At 43.9% G+C, this 24,793-nt stretch overlaps 1 protein-coding gene across 1 annotated transcript; it reads left to right on the top strand.

Annotated features, from left to right (window-relative positions):
• The first annotated feature begins 406 nt into the window (after positions 1-406).
• On the top strand, positions 407-18,416 carry tnfaip8l3 (tumor necrosis factor, alpha-induced protein 8-like 3). Its single transcript, XM_018763451.2, has 2 exons — positions 407-644; positions 17,812-18,416. The coding sequence occupies exons 1-2, from the start codon at positions 599-601 to the stop codon at positions 18,369-18,371; spliced, it is 606 nt and encodes a 201-aa protein (XP_018618967.1). The 5' UTR covers positions 407-598; the 3' UTR covers positions 18,372-18,416.
• Positions 18,417-24,793: the final 6,377 nt, after the last annotated feature.

Below are 24,793 nucleotides of genomic sequence, written 5' to 3'. Positions count from 1 at the left end.
GCAGCTCTTGTTTCCACTGAGAAAGAACAGAGAGTGAGTTCAGTAGCTGTGGAAAGAGAAGTGAAATTGCTGTAGCATCAGAGTCATTTCACTGGCTGGACATGTGTGGTCCCCTAACTAATGGCCGTCCACTTTCTGACCGCGACATTCAATAGCCGTCTGCTGCGAAAGTTTCAGAGATGCCACAAATGAAGGCACCACATCCCATCTCCTCCTTCAATCCTCCTCTCTACAGGGCACTGGTTTCTGAGTCAGCGAGGGAAATGGAAGGGGGTGCGATGGGGTGGGGGGGTCGGAGCAGAGACAGCAAAGGAGGGAAGGAGGTGGGGATTCAGAGCACGGCGAGAGGGAGAAAGACAGAGCGAGAGAGAGAGGGAGGGAGGGAGAGAGGGAGGAAGCGAGGGCAGAAAGAGGGGCGGGAGGCAGCGAGAGCGAGAGAAGAGAGCCTACTAAATAGCAGGCAGTCTCGCGGGCAGTTAGATTCCGCTCACAGCTGCGGCTTCTCAGCCAAAAAGAAAGAAAAAAACAGAGTTTCAGTGGAGCTGCGGCTAAGAAGCACGTCTCGAGGAAGAGAAGAAAGAGATTTGCCGGGGGGACGATGGATTCAGACTCGGGAGAGCTGAGCGAGGGGGAGATTTCTCCAGGTAAGGGGCCCTCCAACCCACCCAACGTGTCTCTCTTCGACAAACTTGCAGCACCCAGGTCGCTCCTCGCAGGGTTGTGAGCACAGCATTGACTAGCAGATCTGGCAAGCTCAGGCACTTGCTTGCGGGGCCCTTGATCAACACTTTGGGTTCCACAGGGAATTTAGCCATGTTCATTTAGCCATGAATCAAATTGTCGGGGGGCCTTAGCCGTAGTTAAAAATACTCTTTAATTGACTGTGATGAATGAATTTCTGAGATGCAAGCAGGAGGTTTGAGATCACGTTACTCTCACCCAGCAGTTGGAACTTTGCAAGGTCAAAGACCACTAGATAAAGATTTACAGCTATGGTTAAAGGTGAAGAATATAACCCAGAGGTTCCCAAGTTTACATTTTCTATATTCTTCACAAGCTCTTTTACTCTGCTCTGTGGCCATGATGTGAGTTAGAAAGTGGTGATAAAACTACTGAAACATGAGGTGCGCAAATCACATAAAAACAGGAATGATGAATGCAAGGGTGGGAAAAGTACGAGGGCTCCACTGCGTGAGGTTTTGTATTTGTATTTCACATGAAAAATTTACTTAATTTTGTCCTGCGTTTATCCCGTCTGTTAAGTGTGGCATTGGGTAAACACAGATGACGGACTTTGATTGTGTAGCTGTGACATTGTTAAGGACCAGTGCAGCGGGCGGTATGGTATCAGTGAGCACTGTAATACTAGCTCACACTTTGGCATCTTAATTCTGATAACGCTTAATCCTGCAGACTGTAGCTGGGTTCTGTCCGCTCAATGGCCTTCTTTGTAGTTATATTCCTCTATAGGAATTTTGGGTCTGAAATTACATTAGGCCTGGACACTAGCCCTAAACAACTCGGGTAACTGACGCCTGCAGCTTGGACCATCAATGTTTTTACTGGAATGCCGGCTCCCGGCGACCACGAGACAGGTCGCGCCAGTTAAACCCCTCTCAGATGCCATTCCCTTGCAAATGTCTCAGATGCCAAAACTGGAGGAGCTCAATTAGTGCAGTTTAACTCCACCTCTTTTACAAATCAGGCTGGAAGAGGCGATGTGCTGAATGTTGCCTCCCATGCTGCAGATAACCATCGGGGTAGCAAAAGAAGGGACTAGGAGCTCTTGTCCACCTCATCACATACCGGATAAACAGCTGAAAACAGGGAAACTATTCCCCATGGATGCAACCAGTTGCACAGAAGTCTCAAAGAGTGTAAAATTGGAAAAATGACATGCACATATGTGGATAGTGTGCAGCACTGCATTACAATCATGTGTGTGTTCCCAGGAAGCATTTAAAGGCCATAAGGTCCTCCTTAAGATGACTTTGATTACTAGGGATAACTTTTGACTGTTGGCTGGTTAAACGTCAGTGACTTTTTGAGCTGTATGTTGCATTGAAGAAAAGTGTCTGATAGATGAAAAAATGCAAATATAAATTAACTATTAAAGCTGGCTGATCTCTAGGAGTGTCAAACCGAGTAGTGATTCTCTCAAAAATACTACATTAAAAATTCTAGTCAACATAGTCATGTCTGGTGAAAAAAAATGTACTGCAATTACTGTATCAAATGTCTGCCAGAAAAAAGTCAAATCACATTCTGTTCACAACAGCATGTACTGCTCTGTGGGCTACAGAATGAAACTGAGTCTTCAGAGAGACATACATGCTGCTGTACGGCCATCAGACAGGAAGACAGCTCATTACAGCAGGCCGTATTATTGGCTGCAAAAGGAACGATTTCACAGCAATGTCGAAGGCAGGGTGTGCTCTGCCTCAGGAACAAGGAATGTTCAGTGAACGTAGTACGGATCTTCAGTGGTACCGTTGAGTACGGTGATCTGGCCCTTTTTCCCCATGAAAAAATCTGGAGAAAAATAAATCCAGAGAAAGAGAACAGTGCACAGAAACTTCCACATTCTTATAATTTCCTAGGCCTTTCTTTCCAGTGAAACTTGAAGTGTCACAACTTTCCGTTTTAACTCTCAGGCAATAGTCACTCAGTCGGGTGGAGCAGGCAGACTCCGGGAGCCCCACTAAAACAAATTGTACCACACTCAAACTGTGTCATGCCTCATCCTCCCCTCCCAGACATCAGGACTTGAGGGCACTTTGGAAGTTGCCACCATTGTCTCTCACAAGCCTCTCATTACCCCAGCCCTCCAAACCGAGTCATACCTTGAAAGTGTGTGAGTAATGGTGACACACGCGTCAGGCCCTATCGCCGCCACGGTGCAGAGCCAGATGTTTGAAAGATGAGTAGTGCACTGGCTGCACACTCCTTCTTGGCCTTTAATCTGCTCCACAGATGTAGCTGTGCTCTGTGGCCTGGCCACCAGTTTCCTACACTGCCATGAGCTGGAAACTCTGCCCAGCTTGAAGAAAGCAACTGGTCCTTCTCCCTACAGCAAAAATAATGGCTATATTGCATCAGTTTAAGTACAAAGCTTCGTTCAATAGCACATGCTCAGTGCCACGTGGCTTTTTTATCTCCCATTATTATTTTCAGGAATTGACATAACCAAAGGCTGAACATTAAGGGAAGGATTACCTTACTTAAACGTTGCATTCCGTAGAGCTGCGCAGAGACACAGCAGCAATATAAGACAAAATGCAAGGGAGGGAATCAGTTCTGCACTGTAATGTTCCTGTGTGCAAGTGAAATATAACAGCCCCGAGAGCTCAACAACAGTGCAAACTGAAACGCAGTGAATTTTAGATGGCAAAGTACATCCTCATGTTTCTGGGATTATGTTCTACGTGCGGAGACCACTGGAAGCCAGATCCGCATAAGCATCGCAGATGACTCCCTCGCCTTCTTTCGTGGTGCAGTTCAGCAGGAAAAGCTCTCAGTAGGCTCAAGGCATCGCGCCACCGCCTGTGTGAGCGCAGTGCTTGGCAGGCTTGGCAGCTGGAGCTACTGCCTGACATTTACAGAGGAATTGGAAAACGGAGGGACTCATGAGCAGCGCGGAGAGGCTGCTCAGGCACATTGCTGCGACACATAAACGCTCCGCAGACAGGTTTCGCCGAGCCTCAGACGCCAAGCGCGGGGCCTCTCCTCGTGCTACAAACGCTATTAACCCTGCGTTTTTACTGGAGCTATTTTTGGCTAGGAATGTGGAACCACAGCCATTTCCCCCAGAACTCAGCCCATTTGAAAGTGGAGATGGTGTGGCTTTAAAGCAATCATTGCAAATAATGTTTAATTAAGTTAGCTGAGCAGAGGCAACGAACACCACCGCCTTTGCTCTGACTGTGTAGTTCTTGAGCAAAGAAGCTAGCTTTCACGTCCGGCTGCTCTGTTTTACATTTGTTTTCAAACTGCACCATGCTTTTATTTGCAAATAAGAATGAAACTGTTGCATAATACCGAACAGGATAACAATGGGATGACTGTTACCAGTTTAGGATGGCCACCCCCCCCCTGCGTCAGTTCCCTCTCACTCCCTGCACAGATGTTTAAAATTCAGTAATGGAGTGACTGTCCTGGTACAGACCACAAGCAGCGAACATCCAGGATGACTGAATGGGTCATGGCCAAATTGCACACTAACTTGCTACCTGCTGACTTAACCTGCAGTAGGCCTGCTTACCGATAGCAGGGACCTGTACTCCTTACACGCATACTTGAAAGGCACAGAATTAACACCTCATGGTCACCTTGTCGCACTTAGCTTGCTTTGCATTACCCGGTTTGTGTCCAGTCCTGATAAATAGGCCTATTGTTGCCTTTAGCATGTTATGCTAAAGCTAATTAACAAAACTGGCCAAAAGTAATTCAGCTACATGTAAAACGGGCTAGCTAGTCACAGGCATACTCCACAGTACATACGTACTGAAATGCATATTCACCCAGAACACATTTCCGAGATAAATGACAAGTGCAGCATTTTCTGCGTGCTTCTACAATGTTAGTAGTGTGTTATGTTAATGTTAATTAGTGTGTGAGTGACAGAGAGAGTGTGTGTGTTCCACTGGTGTATGGATGAGTGACCCAGTGTAAGTAGTGTATCTAGCAGTGTAAGTCACCACGGTGAATAAGGTGTGTGGGCTCATAACACTACATAGTGTCCATTGTAAGTCGTTTTGGAGAAAAGCGTCTGCTAAGTGAATAAATGTAAATGTAAATGTTACCTTGATGGGTAACAAAACGTTTGGAACAAAAAAGCCAAGCTCGGCCTTCACGTAATAATGAAAGTCAGCGCCTTGAGCTACCAGTCTCCAGCTACCTCTAACACACAGCTCTTCAGCTCCGAATACGACCCAAAAAACTACCATTTGACTGAACAAGCGAAAAACAAAACAAACCGAGACAAAGAGTTATGAGGTGCTTTGGCAAGACATGCTCAAAAGCTTTCCTGGTAACGATGTTCCACAGTCAGGCCAGCCAGGGGTCAAACCTTCCCATTTCCTTGTAAGGCACTGAAGATGAGCCTCTGAAGCCACGAAGACTTCTGGGTTTTAGCCCTCTGCAGGACTCCCAGCCTTCCTTGATTTCTAGACACAGTAGCTGACTGACTCCAGGGACTGGGAGAGCGCTCAGGCCCTGCTGTCCCCCTCTGACCTTGGGGACACCGCATCCACAGCACAGCTCTCATGTAAACTCACCAGGCAATGGTTTTCTGCCCCGCAGGCACATGCAAGGAACCAGTGTAAATTAAATGGGCCGCGGTGGTTTGGGAGAGCTGTACAGTTTTACAGAGAACCTTTCCTTCACATGCTGCCGGTGAAGGATGCCGACCTTTGCGCGAAAGGGACTCAGTATACCAGAGGCCTGAAGGTTCTGACTTCTGTTATAGCAATGGGACAAAAAGCAGCTGCTTTACATTTTATTTGAACAAGAAAGACAGCACATAGTCACAGCAAGTTCCAGAAGTAATTTGTCATACTTAAGTTAGTTGACACGAGCACCAAGTTAATGACAATTATGTAATTTCCTAAGGCATAAAACTTATTACTGTGTATGTGTGAGGGAAATAAATAACCTTTCTGATACTGTTTCTGTTTACACGATGATGTATATGAAATGAGGGGGTGCGGTGGTGCAGTGGGTTGGACCGGGTCCTCCTCTCTGGTGGGTCTGGGGTTCGAGTCCTGCTTCGGGTGCCTTGCGGCGGGCTGGCGTCCCGTCCTAGGTGTGTCCCCTCCCCCTCCGGCCTTACGCCCTGAGTTGCCGGGTAGGCTCCGGTTCCCCGCAACCCCATATGGGACAAGCGGTTCAGAAAATGTGTGTGTGTGTGTATATGAAATGTAAATAATATTTGTATACCATTTCAGTTTATGACAGCCTAGCTTATATGATATACCTTTGACGTAAATATATACAGCATGTTGTCCAACTTCAGCAAGATACATAAAAAGTCAGAACATTGTACAGATATATTACTCAAGGAAAATATGAAAGTACATGCTCTCAATCTCCTGATACATTAAAAGAATTATCACTGAAACCAGCAGACTTTGACCAGCAAATTTCAAGTTAAAGTCTCATAAAGGCAGTAATAAAATATCACCTTAGTTAACATTCCTCTAAACCAGTGAAGCAAAACAGAAGGTCATATGTGCAACTCAGACAGCAAACCTGGATATCCACACAAACACTATAACTTGGCTACTTATTAATAGCAAAGTCAGTGGACAGATGCCTTGTGGATGACATAAACCTTTCAGAAAGTGGACAGGAAAGTCATTCTGAACCATAATTTAGCATGCACTGCACCTGATTACTGCCATTCTGTGTATTTGTACACCATGAAACTCTGGGGAGTGCTGGAGAGACAAGGAGAAGGTCATGTCACGGACAGAAGAGCAGGACTTTTATGAAAAGGAACAAATCGTCCCACTGGTGTCTGCATTATGCATCCTTCACAGAGGACCAGGTCGAAGGGATGGCCAGATTAAGTGAGCTGGTGCCATGTGAGTTTGAGGACCTCTGCTACCACAGCAATACTCTGCTTGAAAGTGTGAGTGTATGTATGTGTGTTTCAGTGTGTGCGTGCGTGTGTGCGTGCGTGTGTGTGTGAACCCCAGTGCAGGCAGTCCGCTTGCTTGCAGTCGGTCACCTTAGCCTTGATCACAAGGGTCCATGCCACAGAGGCCGAGGCTGGGGCTCTTGACATCTGTCAGCATGGCTGTGGGCACACCGCCACATCGCAGTCGGAAAAAGTGAGGCCCTGCAGCCCTGCCAGGAGCAAGAAGTGCCCTCAGCTCCAAAATCCTCCCTCTTTATTAAAAAGGATCCCAGTGCCTGCCATTTAAGTTTATATTCACAAGCAGATGGCCAGGACCATATGGTTATTATGACTATCAATATTATTATTATTGTTACAAGACACGGGTTTCTTTCTCCTGTAATTGCCTAAGCAGTGGAAACTAAACAACTGTCGGCTGGTGCTCAGGGCCAGAATAAATACCATCACATTAGGCCAGAACACAGGAGCAGCAATAAAGTTTAATAGAGATGAGGAGTTTAAAGAAGGTAAAAAATGAACTATCTTGGTCTACACAAATCATAAGAGGTGTCCAATGAGACATTCCTAACGCTCACGAAAGGTCTTTTCCCCAGACTGATGCTAGGAGTCCATGCCTGGTGGTCCACGCAACTGTATTCCAGCTCAGATTACAACCTCATATGGCTGCTGCCCGCTACCACCATACAGGCAGACTCCTGCTGCTGCCGAGTTGTAGAACCAGCGAGTGCCTGCACAGTCAGCTGTTCCCATCTCATTAATATCCCTCAGCCCTCTGCTCCATTTGAGGAGGAAAAGCAAAGGACTCTATTTAGAGGTTTTCAGGCTCCATGTTTGCCAGTGAGGTGTCGGTGGAAACTTTCTCCCTCTGCGGCCCTTGCAGGAATATGGGAGTGCAGGAGCAGCGTGGTAGCTAACAAGTGCAGATGAACACAGAGGAAACATCAGGGAAGCGAGTCAGTTCTTACATGGATGCCCATGACATGGTATAATGTCTTGCACAGCCCTGCTGTCTTGCCTCTGTTCATCTCTGAAAGCACAGGCTAGCTAAATCCTTCCCCGAAACAAGCAGCCCCTCTAAAATTTCTGCCTTACGGTGATGTCATCACTGCTGAAAACAAAGGGGAGAACAAACAGTTCCACAGTTCCTCATCGAGCATCTCCCGCTAGTTCCTAATGGGAAAGCAGAGCTTGACAGAGGCTGCCTTGTCTCATCCCTGGGCTTCCTCTATGTCTTGGAACTGTAACAATGGTTTCCGCTGCTCGACCCAGCCCAGCCACAGGACGAGGTGTGGCCCACAGAGGAAAGAGGAGACAGGGAGGAGCAGTAGGATTTAGTGGCTGAGACACAAAAGCGCAGTCCCAGGAGGAAGAGCCCTGACCTGGCACAGGGAATCTGGCTCAGAAGGGTCTAGGGATGGAGCACAGACCCCAGTGTCCTGGGGCTCAAAGGGAAGATGAATCTGTTTTCGTGTGCTGTCAGATGGTCAGCGGTGTGCATGGGTGCACGCCTGGTAATCTATGAAGGGGACTAATGACCAGCTGAACAACTCGGGGGCAATGCAAGCTTATAATTTGCCAGCAGGACCCCTGGACTGAGCTTCACCCTCCATGAAGTCCATCCGCATGCCTTCTGTTCCCCATTTTCCATGGCCTGGTTTCCATGATACAGTGCTGCCGCCAGCACGTGCAGACTGGACTTCGCTGTCTTTCGCAGGGCATCTCGCTCATTCTGCTAGAGAAGTGTAGCTGGTGCCATAGTGGTTAGCGCTGCTGCCTTTGGATCCAAAGGCTGCAGGCTTCAATCTCACCTTCAGCTGCAATACTTTTAAGTAACATACTTACCCTAAACTCAATTCCCCAGCTGTTTAAATGGGTAACTACACACACACTAATTATAAGTAATTTGACATTGCAAGTTGCTTTGCGAAAAGTGTCGGCTACACAAAAAAAAGTAGCTGAAGCTGTATTCTTTGCTTCTCTGCCTTTGAACTTGTAATAAAAAACTTAATGCAGTTTTGAATAAAAGCCATCAGTGCAGGATGGTGGATTCCAGCAAGGAACGCAAAAGGAAGAAGTAAGAACAGTCCGCATGAGCACCCTTTTAAGAGGATTTCTAGCTGTGCAGGATTATAGAGCCAACAAGTGTATACTTCACTGTCTTTTGTGCTGTGTCATATAATCGGTTTAATGAATTTCACTTTGTCATAAGATGCCATTCCACAAAGCTAATCCAATAAGCACTCAAAAACATAGACTGTCATTTTGATATCATACACTGTCAGCAGTATGCCACTGTGTGTTTCCAGTTATCCGTTCACATATTAAATGCCAAAAGCTAACCCCTGACGTGCCTTAATTCTGTCCCCAATGCCCGTGGTCAAGAAACTTTTGGCACTTTTTAAAATTAGTTTTATGAACAGGGCTGAGTCACAGCAACATAGAGGCAGAGAAAACACACCAAGGAATAGCAATTGCATCCAGGTACAAAGGAAGGACTGAAGGTCAAAAGGTTGAAAAAAATCACAGGTATGATCATGTCGCATTACCTAATAAATTCCAGAAGGTTTCCAGAATTCCTTTGAATCGTCATTCAGATCAAATGTTAATTTTTCAAGCAGAAGAGAACTAAACACTTGGGTCATCCGCATTTTTACAGGGGGAACTTCAGGTACAGACTGTATCATTAAAATACTTTTTTTTGTCAAGTATAAGAGTAATGAGCCAACATTCCATGACATAATCAAAGAAGGATTTTGAGTAGTGGCTTAACAAGAAGATCGAGTTGGACAAATGAAACTTTTTGTTTGAAATTTTTTGAATGGTTGAGTGAACCCTACTTCAGTGTGTATCCTTTCATATTCCCACAATAAACGTACCAAAGTCCAAAGTGTTTGGAACGGCCATAGATTTAAAATATCCCAGGGCGCATCCTATGAAGACACAGTGAAGTGAGGTAGATTCTGTGAATCAGCTTGAGCCTTTGCTTCTGGATGTTGAGTGAGGTCTGGGCAGGAAAGACTTTAACACATATACATTCATATGCAGTAAAAGAAAAGTCAAGGTCCTGCTCCCATACTTCCCCCAATGCGCTGTTTGGAATTAGCACCAACACTTGTTAAAACAGTATATAATGCAGTGATCATATCCCTGGAACTGATTTTTTTAATTTCCACTGAAAAGAGTTTGCATGCTTAACTACTGGAAAATCATGTATCAAAAATGTCTCTAAGGAACTTAGCTGCATTATTTTAAAAAAAAAAAGTTCTGTAAGGCTGAGTTCAGATTCTAAAAAACTATTTAAAGGTACAGTCAATGGGTGGTTGATTTTGTTTACATTAATAATCTTCAACCAGCTCAGCGTGTTGCAAACACCTCAGGCGCAGTGCTCAGGAAATTCACTAATCGTTGATCTCAGGCATGCCAACATTTTCACAAACAGTGGACATTTCAATCCATGTGCACCGAGGAAGCCAAGATACCTCAAGGAAAAAGTTGCGGCTAGTGGCTAGTAGATGATTAAACACATCATTTTCACGCAAAACATTTGCTTTAAATCCATGTAGGCTGGCTGCTGGACTTCATATGCCGCAATCTGACTGTGGACACTGGGCCACAGTCTCTCTGTAACACACACTCATTCTGCTGAGGCTCAAGGAGCATTTCTGAAGGTGCTGAAATGTCTAAGTAACAGGAAGCTGCTTATACCCTCAAGTGGAGTTTTGCCAATTAAAAAAAATCTATTATTAAATAAATAAATGCACACATTCTGGTATGAACCTTGACATGAAGTGACAATGGCCCTCTTCATCCGGAGGCCTACGCCTGTGTTTCCACAGCTGTCACGGCATGTGAAAGCCAAGATGCAGAGGCACACTGTAGCCTAGAGCTCTGTACATCCCAGGGGGCACCATAAAAATTAAACACGACAGCAACTTTCCTTCATTATCTGTTCGCAGGGGCGCCCTTCATCCATTAAGGGACATTTACACAGAATCCAAAGTCCCACATGCACCATATTTGCATCTAGGAGGACTGAATATTAATCAGCAGGAGAATAAATACCAAGATTCATTACAGCTTGAGCTTTTTGCTTGTTACTGAGTAACCTCTACCTGAAGCCGAGGTCTGAAATATTTACTGTGAAGAACAGAAAATCAATTTGCTGTAATTGGGCAGGCTGCAGATCCCACTTTGTAGAAATTAGATGTGCAGAGAGAGAGAGAGAGAGAGAGAGAGAGAGAGAGAGAGAGAGAGAGAGAGAGAGAGAGGAGAAACCAATTACTTGCATCTGCAAATGTTGCATAAAATTTTCCTCTATGGCAATCAGGCTGTGCTCATTTCCAGAGCCACTGTTCTGGTATGAGACTGGCATGGTGGCGTAGCATGTTTAAATGGGTTTAAATCTGGACCCAGTTTTGTCGTTGCGGAGTTTGCATGTTACATTTGCTTAGCAGATGAGATGGGATCTGACTGATGTCTCATTTATACAGGCTACACAAGAGCCACAGTTACCCCTAATTCTGAAAAGAGGTAGTATCCCGATGTTTCAAACAACAACACAGGGATCGCTTTTTACTCTGAAACAGAGGTGTAACAAGGTAGGGGGACTTGACCAAAGCACTGTTCAAGTAAGCCTAATCCCCCTAATATTTATCTATGACTCCATGACTCTATGTACCATTGCAAATATATTTTTGGTCCAAAAATATTAGTAGTGAAAGGGACCAAATATTAACAGTATTCTAGTTTAGTCCATAGTGGCCACAAGTGCATATTTTTGTTTGTTTTTTTTTAAAAGCATTTTACTGAAGGCCTCAGGGCCACAAAACAGTTCATTATGTGAGATGTAGGGGGTGCGGTGGTGCAGTGGGTTGGACCACAGTCCTGCTCTTCGGTGGGTCTAGGGTTCAAGTCCCGCTTGGGGTGCCTTGCGACGGACTGGCGTCCCGTCCTGGGTGTGTCCCCTCCCCCTCCAGCCTTACGCTCTGAGTTGCCGGGTTAGGCTCCGGTTCCCCGTGACCCCGTATGGGACAAGCGGTTCTGAAAATGTGTGTGTGTGTGTGTATGTGAGATGTCACTTTAGCATTTTTAGTAATGTCTGAAAGAATGCCAACAGACGAGCTGCAGGCAGAGTGAGAGCAAAGTCAGTAAAAGAAGGGACTTGCTCATACAGCACCATGTCGAAACTGACGGGCAGGCGCACCAATGGATGTAGTGACCTTCAGCGAGCAAAATGCTCATCTTCTTGCTCCTTTTCTGTGACTTCGAAGGCTGTGAGCCAATCACTCGCCTTCCTGCTGCCAATCCGCAGTCATGAATGAAGAACGATCTCATTCAGAATATTCACAAACATCTCCGGGGTCCTTAGCAACCACAAACATCGGGGCACTCGTCCTGGAATGCGTACACTGCTGACCAATACATTAACTGGACACTTGATGAGGACTCCTCTTGAAAGGCCTGCTTCCTTCAGTCCAGCAAATACCCACATTGGGCCAGGAATTGCACTGGAGGAGATGAGCTGAGCTTGGAGTAACAACAGGGCAGTGATCCAAACTGATGCGATCCTGACAGGCAGCCTAATTTGATGCAGATAAGATGCACTTTGGTAACCAGTATATTAGGTAGTGTAATGTGTAGATAACACAGACAAGATGTCATTACAAATGAATTATATTCTATTTGCTTCACTGGAGCATTCCTAGTCATAAGTAATATGGGCAGGTTGTCAAAAATCCAGCGAGCAACATGAAGAAACACAATGCAACAGTTTCCTGATTTTTACTGATTTTTCATTAGTGGGAAAGGGTCCCTCAACAACATTTCAAAATGAACTGGAACTAGCCTTACAGTGTTTTGTAATTTGTGTTTCACTGATACAGTGTTTCATGATAATCAGTGTAGTATTCTGTACTTCCCATATATATTCCAAGACCTTTATGAATTTTTTTTCTGAGACCTTTATGCCATTTTTTTTGCTGAGAAGCACTCTAACATTTAGGAATACCCTGCAACATGTCCACGATATGATCCATGTGAAAAGACTATCTATCTGCAGCAGTTTAATAATTTTACTGATAAGAACATATGGGAGCAGGCACCTTGCTCCAGCAGAGCGTATTGGCCACTCCTGTCTCCCCACAGAGCCGTTTACGCGATCAAATTCCAGTGCATCTAATAAATACACCTCGTGTGGTATATAACACCTCAGTGTCACTGAACGACTTGTCAAGGGGTTAGGGCAAATGTGCAGTCAAACAAGTCGCCCGATGTTCCGGTGAATACTCCAGCTTTTGTAGAGTAGCTGCTCTGAGGCTAATCAGACACATTCTTGCCCACAACGTAATGAAGGAACAGTGTTCCGCTGCAGGCTCATGCTGAGCTCCTGAACAGTTTGCATGGCTCTGTGAAAAGAGCTCTTAACTAGATCTGTGCACCTTTAACCTCTCTTCACTCCTAGTACTCCAGCTAATTCACTGTAAAGTGAAAGTACATCAAGTACAGTTTAATTGACTTTGGAGACCTGCTTCGACAGCTGAATTCTGCCACTGGTCTGGCAGAATTACAGTAAATGAATAAAATACAACCTCCAAATCAAGCAGAGAGCTTCCTTACTGTCTATTCAGACACAAAACATGCTAGCTGTACAAGTGATGGTACTGTGATCTTGGCCAGAAGGGAGATGATGGAAGGTGGGAATGTGAGACCCCTTCCAGATCTCCTATTCCGGAACTCTGCCTGCTTTTAATAAGAGAGAGAAAAAAATGTGTTTTCCAAGTTCCCTTCAAAGGGAGAAGTTTCCAGTAAGCTTGGAATTCATAATGTTGTTCTTCTTCTTATCAAAAGTGCAACAGCAGCAAATGCACTAGTCAGTTCCCATCTCTGTCAACACCATCATAAGAGCCAGCCAAGTACACAATCAGCGAAAAATCAAGAATGGAGGAACTGAAACAAAATAATTGCCGCAAAGACTTGACATTACCACCATGTGACACAGCATTAGTGACATTACAGCTAAAGAGCGAGAAAGTCTACTCACGCAAGTCACTCTGTGAGGATGCTGGAGAATTGTTGCTGGGTCAGTCAGCCATGGTGCGTTAAGGCAAGTCAGTCCAATGGACATCCAAGTGCAGCCTGCCATACAGGCACAGCATACCTCTAAGTGTTGTCCCACCATCACGTGGTACTGCCAAAAGAGGGGTCATGGACACTCTGGTGTATAAAGTGAATTGGTGACTCTAAATTGCTCTTTGGTATGTATATTTGTGTATGTACGTTGTATACTGCTCAGGCTTACGGATGGCTAAATAACTGCAGGGAGTTTAGCTTAGTGTATCTAACACCGTAAGTCGCCACGCATAAAGGTATCAGCTGAATACTTCAGCTAAATACTCCATATTATCCAGTGCATATCCCTTTTGAGAAAAATGTCTACTAAATTAATTAATGTAAATATAAGTGGAGCCATCCTCATATCCTCAGTGAACTGTCAAGACCCCCAGAGACACCTAGACCACTCCGAGCCTGACCTTTCCTCATGAGGAGGAGATAAGAATTAAGCATCTGACCAATTTACCCCAGACACTCCCTCCACACAGTCTCTGACTACCAGCCTCTCATGGGTGTGAAACATGAATGGCCAAAATAAGTTTGACATCAGAGGTTCAAAGAGTCAATATCAGATTAATTATGGCCTGGAGGGGAGGTTTGTCTCACAGTAGCAGGTTCAGACATAAACGTGGGTGCAGGACAGAAAATCTCAAGCTGCAGGGTATCCACCAATTGATTAAGCTATTGATACAGGCAGTTATAGCTCACCCTCAAGGGAGACATCATCATGTGCAATAGATATGAACAGAAAGCAAACTCATTAAGGCTCTAGAAAAGATCTCACTCACACAAACCATTTGTCCCAGGCAGGGTCACAGCAAGCCAGAGCCTAAACCAGCAACACAGGTGGGGACACACCCAGGATGGGACAGCAGTCCATTGCAAAGCACCCCAAGCAGGACTCGAACCCCAGACCCACCAGACAGCAGGGACAGTCCAAACCCGCTGCACCACCACACCCCCTTCTAAGAAAAGCTGTAGCTGTGAAAGCTATAGGTAGCATCAGGTGTTGAGATGAGCTGCAATTGTGTGGGTGTGCTTTTCACAACTTCTATCAAAACAACAAACAGCAAAGCAATTATTGTTGGATATTATGGAATGGAGCTGGCTTGGCAGCAAACACACACACATTTTCAGAACCACTTGTCCCATACGGGGTCGCGGGGAACCGGAGCCAACCTGGTAACACAGGGCATAAGGCCGGAGGGGGACACACCCAGGACAGGACATCAGTCTGTCACAAGGCACCCCAAGCAGGACTTGAACCCCAGACCCACCAGAGAGCAGGACTGTGGTCCAACCCACTGCGCCACCGCACTGCCTTGGCAGCAAATACTTTTCTTAAAACAAACCTCAGCTGGCATCTAGTAAGGGAACGTTACGAAAGGCAGGCGGCATGATGAGAAACCATGTGCTAGCAGTTTTAGCTCAACCCTTACATGTAATTGCTTCAACCAATAAGTTGACCTAACTGCTGTGTGCTTCTCTCTCCATCGCCAAGGTTTGCTAGCTATTGCAGTGTCCCATCCATACCTTTCCCCACTGGGGGGGGCAACTGCGCGGAGCCATGTAAGAAGTCTTGGATGCCACAACTCTCACTAATTGCCAAAAAGCAGTGGGCTCAGCAATTGGCCAGGAGAAAATTAGTTTATACATTTAAAAAAATAAATGCCCCACAACGAAAGCCATTTTTCTTTCCCATCAATAATGGCTTTGTTGTATTCAGTAAACTGAAGTTTAATAAAACGTTTTAACAGCGAAATGCCTGTAGTATAAGGGTATTGCACTGATCAAAAAAATATTCCTTTTAGTTGCTTCTGCCCCATCATACAAAGTTTCTGGCAGAGTGCAATCCTTTCATTTAACTGGGTGTAAAGAACCTGATTTGCAACCTGGTATTAAATCGGGAATAGCAGTGATTTAAGAGCTTCTGCAGCTCCGTGCAGGAGACAGCTCAAGGCCAGGTTAGATAAAAGGAATCACGGCTCTAGGCTGGAGACTAAACAAAGACTCCCCTATTCCAGATAGGATAAGAGCACTCTCTTAAAGGGAGAACAAAAAGAATGTGATCCCTTCAGAGTGTTTTACTTTGATTTTAATAAAGAGACACTGTCCCCTGTAGTCCAGAACTGAGGTCCTGGTAAAATGAGTCTGTTTTACACCAGAGGCACTGACTCCCTTTTGAGCACATCATAGCCACCTTCACTTTTTCTCTACGTGACTTTTCTAACAATAAGAGACTCCAGGGACATGGTGCTTGCCCTGGACAAATTCTCCTACCCGTCAGGAATCCTTCCCAAGAACACAGCATTCAAGCACAAGGTAGGGTTGGAAAAGCAATTATTGTGAACTGATGCCTTCAACTAAATAGCTGTCAGATTTCAACATTTCATACTACATCTGAGGCCGACATTTTTTCGTTGCTCCTCATACCAGCTGTCACATTTTGCCACCCTGGTCTTCAAAGGGTTAGAGGAAGCATTTGCTAATATGGTGTCCCATGGAATTTATGTTTTTAAAATATTGACAAAACTGAGTAATTGTAACAGACTGTGAAAGGAGAGATATTGTACTCTGAACAGTCTCAGAGCACCGGGCAACATAATGCAAGTTCTGAGGATCACTGTACAGTCGGCTGGAACCATTTCTTTCTTTAGGTCATCAAACACAGCGAACATGCAGAGAGGTTTGACTGTTTGTCAATTCTGGGTTGAGTCACACACTGCAGTCACATTAGCGTCATTAAGCAGAATCCGGTGTCATTGGTCCTGGTGTCTTTCGCTTTGGAAGCTGGCTCCATGCTGGGTTCTGGCAAGGGAAATGAGTAAAAACCTCAGTTTCTTCCAGTTATGGTACTCAACTGGCTTAGCCAAGCAGCCTGAACTCAAAATCGCACCCTACGCCCAACATTAAACAACACACACAAGCTCTCATAGCCCCATAAAACACTTGGTCATTTCCTCACCACGTCAATAAAGCAGTGCCAGTGCAATCTTCAGTGACACCAATTGATATATCATTGGTCAGGGCCAGTTATGACTTGGTTTGCCGGCAGAGTGTCCGAATGTCCAAGTATCCAATTACGAATATATTTCATACTCATTCTCGGTCTTACAAGTCTGGGTCCTTCCATTTTCATCTCTTGCAACTGAATGCTACTGAAAATGTATAATTAACTGATGGATTTAATGTAGGATCTGCTCTCATGCTGTGCACCTACCATTTTATTGAGATGACCCACTCCACATTGACATTCGCATTGTTCATTTTGCAAGAGAGAAAAAACTCTTTCCCTCTTTCAGAGCCTATAATCCTAATTGGTGTTGTTTGGTGTGTAATTTGCAGCTGGGTGGCATCTAAATAAAAATCCATTATTCCTCTCTCCCACTCATCATGCAGCTCAGATGAACAGAAATCCATGTGCTTTTGGTAGAACCTCCTGAAAAAAAATGTCTCCTTCACATTTTCTCCCAACGTGATCATTCTACAGTATTACTGTTATACAACCATAATACATATGCACATCTGTCATAATCTATCTTTTATTGACATAATAAGACATTTGCCAAGTGTCAGCAGATGTACACAAAAATAAATCATAGTTAAGTTATGAAAGTGACAGTGAACACATGTATAGGTAAGAATTATTTTTTTTAAACTACCCAAATCCTAGTAACAGGCTCAGGGATGGTGTTCTCTCAGAAACCGCAGTCACAGCCTCCCACAACCAAACTGGGATGATAAAACATGACGGATTCTTCTTATCATCCAGCAAGCCCACCATTCTCTCTTGTTAAAACCTCTCAATCTCAGTCTCAACTTTTCTCTGTTCTGCTGCTTAAATTTGACATGCATGTTGATAAAACAAATTCATTTTTCCCTGTTTTTTCATGAAAAGGGGATAAAGTTTGTGTTTTTTACTGCCAAACACATGCTAACCTCATCTTTCAACCAGATCAGCAACTGAGCCATTCTTTGTTTCTGGAGCCAAAGACCCCCCGCCACAGCGGAATTTGTATATGTTTCAGCTGTTCCTGTCTTTGTCTTCTGTGCACCTGCAGGCCAGGAGAGCTTCAATTCCAGGAGCCTGGCCCTGCAGGCACAGAAGAAAATCTTGAGCAAGGTGGCCACCATGGCAGTGGCCAATCTCCTGACAGATGACACAAGCAGCCAGATACTGGACGAGCTCTATAAAGCGACTCGTGAGTACACCAGAAGCAAGAAAGAGGCACACAAGATCATCAAGGATGTTATCAAGATTGCTCTCAAGGTTGGCATCCTTTACCGCAACCATCAGTTCAGCCCAGAGGAGCTGGAGACAGTGGATCGTTTCAAGAAGAAGATGAACCAGGCAGCCATGACTGCAGTCAGCTTTCACGAGGTGGACTACACCTTCGATCGGGTTATCCTGTCCGAGGTGTTGCTGGAGTGCAGGGACCTTCTGCACGAGTTGGTGGAACGCCACCTGACCGCCCGCTCCCACGGTCGCATCGACCGCGTCTTCAACCACTTTGCCGATGTGGAGTTCCTCTCCGTGCTCTATGGTTCCGCCGAGTACAGACTTTACCTTGAGAAGATATGCGAGGGGATTAACAAACTTCTGGACGAGGGCGTGCTTTGACCCAAATGTCTCTCTTTTTGTTGACTTGCTTTGTTTTCTATTAAGCCCTGATGTATTTCCGAATTGTGCATTTTTTTATTGAACAAATATATTGCCAAGTGTCTATTGTCTAAATTGGTAGCAAAATGTTATTTTTCTCCATCCTTCAGTGGAACCCATTATTTGTTGTTAGGAAAAGCTTCAGTACACGTGCTCCAATGTAGCATTATACGCACTGTGGCTTCGTCCTCCTAGCTTTGTGTCAATGGCCAAGCTATACCAAGTCACAGAACAAAAGTTAGGTGTGGATTTCCTTCTGTAAGTTGTATGTTCGAAAATGAGAATTTATTTGCAGTTATGTGCAGCTTTATAAGGTTCCTGCAGAGAACGGTCGGGTAGCATGGGGTCAAGTTTTACCACTTCAATCTGATGTGTTGAAGCTTCAACCTTCAGTGTGCAGAGAAGTATAAATACACGCCAACGTGATCTCCATTAGTCTGTACAAAGGTGTTTGTTCAAGTAGACGTCATGTGAAGTCTCTGACCGACAGCATCCGTCAAGCGCCCAGACATTATTCCCTGCAGTTTTCCCGTGAATCACACTGTCTTGCTGTCATATATAGCTGGCAGCCAGCTAAATGAGTCAACGATCTGCCTCAAACACCAAGCCTTTGTGACCGCCAGTGTACTCCTGTATACAAAGTGTGTGACAACTTTGTCATGGTGACAATTGTCTTTCATAAAAATCCCAGACAACAAACTCGACTTAGCGTTTTGTCATTGAGATTTTCTTTCTTTTCAGCATCAAGCCATCATGAAAACAAAGCGTCAAGAATGATATTCTCAGTTACAAATGATTCGTTTTCGTAGACTACACAGACATAACGTGTGGTCATTTTGTCATGACTTGATATTTGCTGCTCCAAGAAAGACAGCCAGCAGTGAACGTAGCTGTGGGGCAAAAGCGGCGAGGTAGCTGCTCCAACCGACACACTTATCCACGCTGACTGCACGTACTCAGAGGAGCGCATTCGACATCCACATGCAATCGCCTTTTTTTACAGCAACAGGTGACTACTTTTCACTGCTCTCAAAGTTCCTGCTTTGCTTTGACGTCAGTATCTACCCTTGTTGCAGAGAATCTTTCATTTTCCTTCTTGTCAGTCTTGTCTTGACAGAACCAATAGAACAATGCGAACACGCAAACAATAAAAACACAGACAAGACAGGCTGAAGACCTGGACCTTCCTGCCATTCTTCTCACCGCAAATGAGTCACAGAATTATGTTAAATTTAGTTTGTCACACTAGAGTGTGACAGGGAGTGTGATTAAGTATAAGGAGGGTGACGTTAGTCACAACACTGAGAATTCATCCAGCACCTCTCGTCTTCTAAGGCCCATCACTGCTAATTATTCTAGAGAACATGACGCAGTACACACAGTTCTGCCATATACAGCGGCAGGCATACCGTGCATTTTGCTGTGAAGTGGCGCTCAGGATCTTGGCAGCTTTAAGATAATGGTTTTCACTTCTTTTGCAGTTTTTACTAAATGTCTTTAATATGCCCTGTAATGTTTATTTTTAGGTTGAGTCTAGACGTTTAATGGGCTCATTCAGTGAGAAGTACCACTTGACGCATATTATACATTCAGAACTTATGAAAAACATACAGTACAGTTTCTAAGGGTCTTTTCTGGAGAAGATATCCAGGAAAGGAAGAGATTAAATGAGATAGATTTTCAACAGAGCATAATCCTGGGGATTATCCTGCCAGACTGTGTGAAACAGAGATCCATGTGATCATGAAGGGGTTTAAACAAAGCTTTTGCACCATTTGTAGTCATGGAAATTAACTGATGTACACACAAAAACTTGGGCCCTCTGACATCAAAATCAGATTCACACTGCTCATCGACCTTTCTTCCTAGTGGACAGGTTCTTAAAAGTTACGTGTTGTATTCAATAATTCAAGGGGCTGTATTACTGTAACGCAAGCATTCACAGTTGACACAAAGATGCCTAGCTTAAGACAGGTGTTGATGAAGGGTTTAAGAAATGTCCCATAAAGGGTGAGTAAAGAATATGTATGCAAAAGAAATGTTGACCTTCAGTGCTGTGTTGCCAGCAGCATTTCTAAGAAAAACTTTTCATTTAGATAGAGGGGACACACACAGCATGGTATCATTATGTTAATGTCCATGCAACATTCTGGGACTGAAAACAGAAGCAAAAGCCACAGCCAGGGACAAATAAGGGACTCCTTACTATTCATTACTCTTTGTACTGTTTGTTAACTTCGAAAATAATAAAAACAGGACAAAGCAGCGGTTTTGCTATATCAGCTGTTAAAACTGTGATTATGAGAAAAATAACAGTATCCACTTCACATTACTGTATTATATATAACCATGAAGCCTGACTGTGCAAAAAATGTACAATGGTTCAAAGCCTATGGTTCCCATAGCTAGTAACTGGACAAAATTTCTCTTTCCTTAATTTCAGAAAAGCCACCTATAGAGTACTGTGCAAAAAAACATCATGGGAAAATTAGACAATAATTTTAATTATGATTAATGTTACTACTGTGGAAAATATTGCAGTATAGTTCCCAAACGCACATCAAAAAAGACTTCATGGAAACCCATTTTGTGCAACGTCACAATCTGTGCCAGACACCGTAGCCAACTGGGATTGCTGCTCTGCTGCTACGTCTCCTTTCTCCTAAACACCGCATATAATATCATAACAGCTTCCAGACACCCATTTCCCTGCTTTCCACTTAAATGCCCAGACTGAAAAAGACAAGGATCGCTAAGCAGATAAAGTGGACAATGTTATTCTATTCTTTGGTAAAGTTGATAGAATAGCGAAATAAAACAAAAGTACAGAAATCACAACCAAGAACCTGTTCATAAGTGAATAAAACACTTTGCCGTGACTATGTCTCAATGCTCTTTTCACTGTGGAATGTTCCAGTGCAAAGCTTAAACATTTCAAGTTGAAAAGCCTTTAAATGGCTGTGACAGCTCTCTGAAACAAATGGCACACAATCTGGATTCAACATTCTGTCTCTCTTCATTTCGCACTAATGGCCTGCAAGGCAGATGAGATTTCATAACCAAGTGATTTTTCAAACTTCATTAATTTGAAACACAGGACAGGCTCCAAGAAATTATTTCATTAAGGCATTCGCTCCAGGATCTCCTTCAGTCGTACACGTGCTTAAGGGATACAATTAACACAGAGTGTAGAGACTGTGTGAGATCTCAGATGTATTAAATATTATACCCTTCTAAACTATGTTGTGTTCTGCAAGGAATATTCAGCAAGGAGTTGGCATTTTATTTGCTGTTTTGTCAGCTGTTGTCGCCCTCTTGTGGTTTCACCACGCAACCATTTTTTTTTTTTTTTGTAGGTAACATGGAAAATGGGCACGTGGGAGGGCAGTGAAATAAAAATGTCTCAACTGGAATGTGCATTTCTTCTTCCACTGGCACGCAGTAAGACTTAATACTGCAGTAATATCGAATCTCAGCTGCCCACTACAAGAGCACTCACTGATGTTTCTGTACACACTATCTATTACTCTTCCTATAGCATTACAGTACTAGAACACCTAGAAATAGAATTAATGGTTTTTAGCATTCTGTAAATGATCACAAGGTATATATATATATATATATATATATATATATGTGGAAGAAATTAAAACAAAATTCATTTACATTTACACTTTACATTTATTCATTTAGCAGATGCTATTCTCCAAAGTGACAGAAATCTCATAGAAAATACAATTTGTGCATTTACAAAAGTCAAGAACAGCGTGTCATGCAGAATGCAGAGAACGGGGCCAAAGTCTCGTGGTATGACTGCACACCGGCATCTCAAATGAATTAAAATTAGCTATAGGCTCCGGTTCCCCGCGACCCCGTATGGGACAAGCGGTTCTGAAGATGTGTGTGTGTGTGTGTGTGTGTGTGTGTGTGTGTGTGTATAAGTCTGCTTGTTCTGAGACTACATTTACAAAGAGTATAGGTGCCAGTGAAGAGTACTGTTATTGTTGAAGAAGATGAACAAAAATAAACCAGCAGAACAGAAAAGAGCAGTTTCGCCTCCTGAGAAAGAGACAAACATTCAGTGAAACATCCTAACAAAATGCTCCAAGGGAAAAGATAAGGGGCCTGCAAACACAATGCCACACTTCAGAAGCAATAAGGCACATGGTCAGCAAATGACAGCAACAAATCAATTCATCATCAAGAAATCTGACCCAAATTTAGCACCAACTGGAAAAACAAGCTCCTCATGCAATCATGCAAGCCAACTACAGCCATTCAATAGCAAAGGTTGCTTCAGTTAACATATGGTTGCTCGTTGCTTTCGATTATTCTAATAGAGAAGTTTGCTTCAAAATATATTCTTGTGAAGGTGGCATGGTGGTGCAACGGGTAGCGCTGGAACCTCACAGTCGTAGCATTCTTGAATTACACAGGGGTTTGAATGCTGATCAGTCTGTATGGCATTTGTATGTTTGTGTGTGTCGCCCAAGTATTCCAGTTTCCTGCCACAATCCAAGGACATGCATTCAGGTGGACTTGTCGCTCTAAATCACCCTTAGTGTATATATGTGAGACTGAATGAGTGTGCGTACGACTGCCAATCTAGGGTGTACTCTGCCATACTTCCGATGCTTTTACATTTACATTTATTCATTTAGCAGATGCTTTTCTCCAAAGCTACATACATCACAGAGAAAATACAGTCTATGCATTTCATTAGGAGTAAGAGAGACATAGCTGCAGACATGTGATTCTTAAATCATTCTTTTGGGATAAGCACTGCACCACTACTACCCTGCACTGGACACGAGGTTATTGATTATGGATAAATGAATAAACAGAATGGATAAATGGATCAATGGGTGGATAAATGCTTTTAACACTGTAAGACTTTTCAAAATGCTTTTTGATCATTAATGAAACACTTATTTTCTGAGAAAAAGACTACTTTAGTATCAGTGGGTTGCAATAAATGAATAACACGAGGCCAAATAATAAAAATGAAACATTTTGCTTCGCACACACACACACACACACACACACACACACACACACAATGTGTACAACAGCACGGAGCAATCGTTATTGCACTTACCTCCAATGCCCAGAAGGGGGCGCTGCTGACAGTATTTGGTGTAATTTACAATGGAGTGCAAGAGGATCTTGTGGTTCTTGGAACTTGCGTTTCACATTGACCTGCAGAGATCGGGGCAGTGCTCCGAAAGGTCCTCAAGACGCTCCTGTCCACAGTGGACACAGTATCGAAGCCCACAGGCTCTGCAGGACTGGGAAATGCTGTCCTTTAAGGAGATCCCACAGAAACAAACAGGCTTCATAAGGATGTTGCTGAACCCATGGGGTACGGTGGTACTGTTTGGGTCTGGAAGATGTGTGGACTTAATGTGCCTGTGCTGGCACTTCTCACACACTGATGTTTCAAACACCCTGACCATCAGTGTGAATCTACTAGCTCAGGGATGGTGTTGCAAAACATACATTTAGTTGAAGGTTTTCTCCAAAGCGATTTTAACATTAATTTACCTACAATCCTTCACCCATTTACACAGCTGGGCAATTTTTACTGGAGCAATTTCAGGGTAAGTACCTTGCTCCAGAGTACTACAGCTGGAGGTGGGTTCAAATCTGCCACCTTTGGGTTTGAAGGAAGCAGCTCACACCACTACACTACCAGCTGCCCCATAAAATATAAGCAAAAATATTAGTAAAAAACATGACTATAAAACAAAAATAAAAATAAAAAAAACTACAATCTTATCTTTGAGCTCCGTTTCAGAGGTCACACAAATATGTCTCTCCCACAATCTGTTTCGCCCTTTTTCAGTATCACTGTGTGGTGAAACATCATTTGATCCCATGGATGAAAGTAGATATGATGTCTTTTTTCTGGCAGTCCTGGAAAATCAGATGTGAGCACAATGATGTGAGAGTAGCAGTCTGGGCCTTACAGACTCGAGTTTAGATCTGAGAGACACTGGGAGTTTGCTCATCTGTCTATTAATATTGTAACAACACGCCTTACTGGTATTTAGAGGGGAAGATGTTTTGTGTAAATAAGTTGCATTATGGGGGATAATGTGAAATGAGCGTGTGTAACCACTGGGGGCACTTACGGGGAAAATGATGGGGTGACCGTGTTTCTCCAGAGAGTTAGGAGAGAGCTTTTAGGTGCTAACCGGACTGAGAAGAAAGGTAGTAAGCGTAGGTCTTAAGAAAAATAGGGTCCTCACACCGGCAGCATTATTTTTTTGGTGTCGATCTTCTAATAAGTCGTTCGTAGTGAACACTTTCTTCGTGTTCTTTTTCATCCTCTTCAACCCCGCGGCGCTGCACGCCATGATACATATACCAAAGACAATTTA

The sequence above is a fragment of the Scleropages formosus genome, chromosome 11 (assembly GCF_900964775.1).
Source record: "Scleropages formosus chromosome 11, fSclFor1.1, whole genome shotgun sequence".
Classification (NCBI taxonomy): Eukaryota; Metazoa; Chordata; class Actinopteri; order Osteoglossiformes; family Osteoglossidae; genus Scleropages; species Scleropages formosus.
This window is presented reverse-complemented; position numbering and strand designations above follow the sequence as displayed.

Coding starts and splice junctions, on each gene's coding strand:
- tnfaip8l3 (XM_018763451.2), top strand. CDS start 599: ATGGATTCAGACTCGGGAGAGCTGAGCGAGGGGGAGATTTCTCCAG. Junction 645..17,811: donor CGAGGGGGAGATTTCTCCAG/GTAAGGGGCCCT, acceptor GTGCACCTGCAG/GCCAGGAGAGCTTCAATTCC.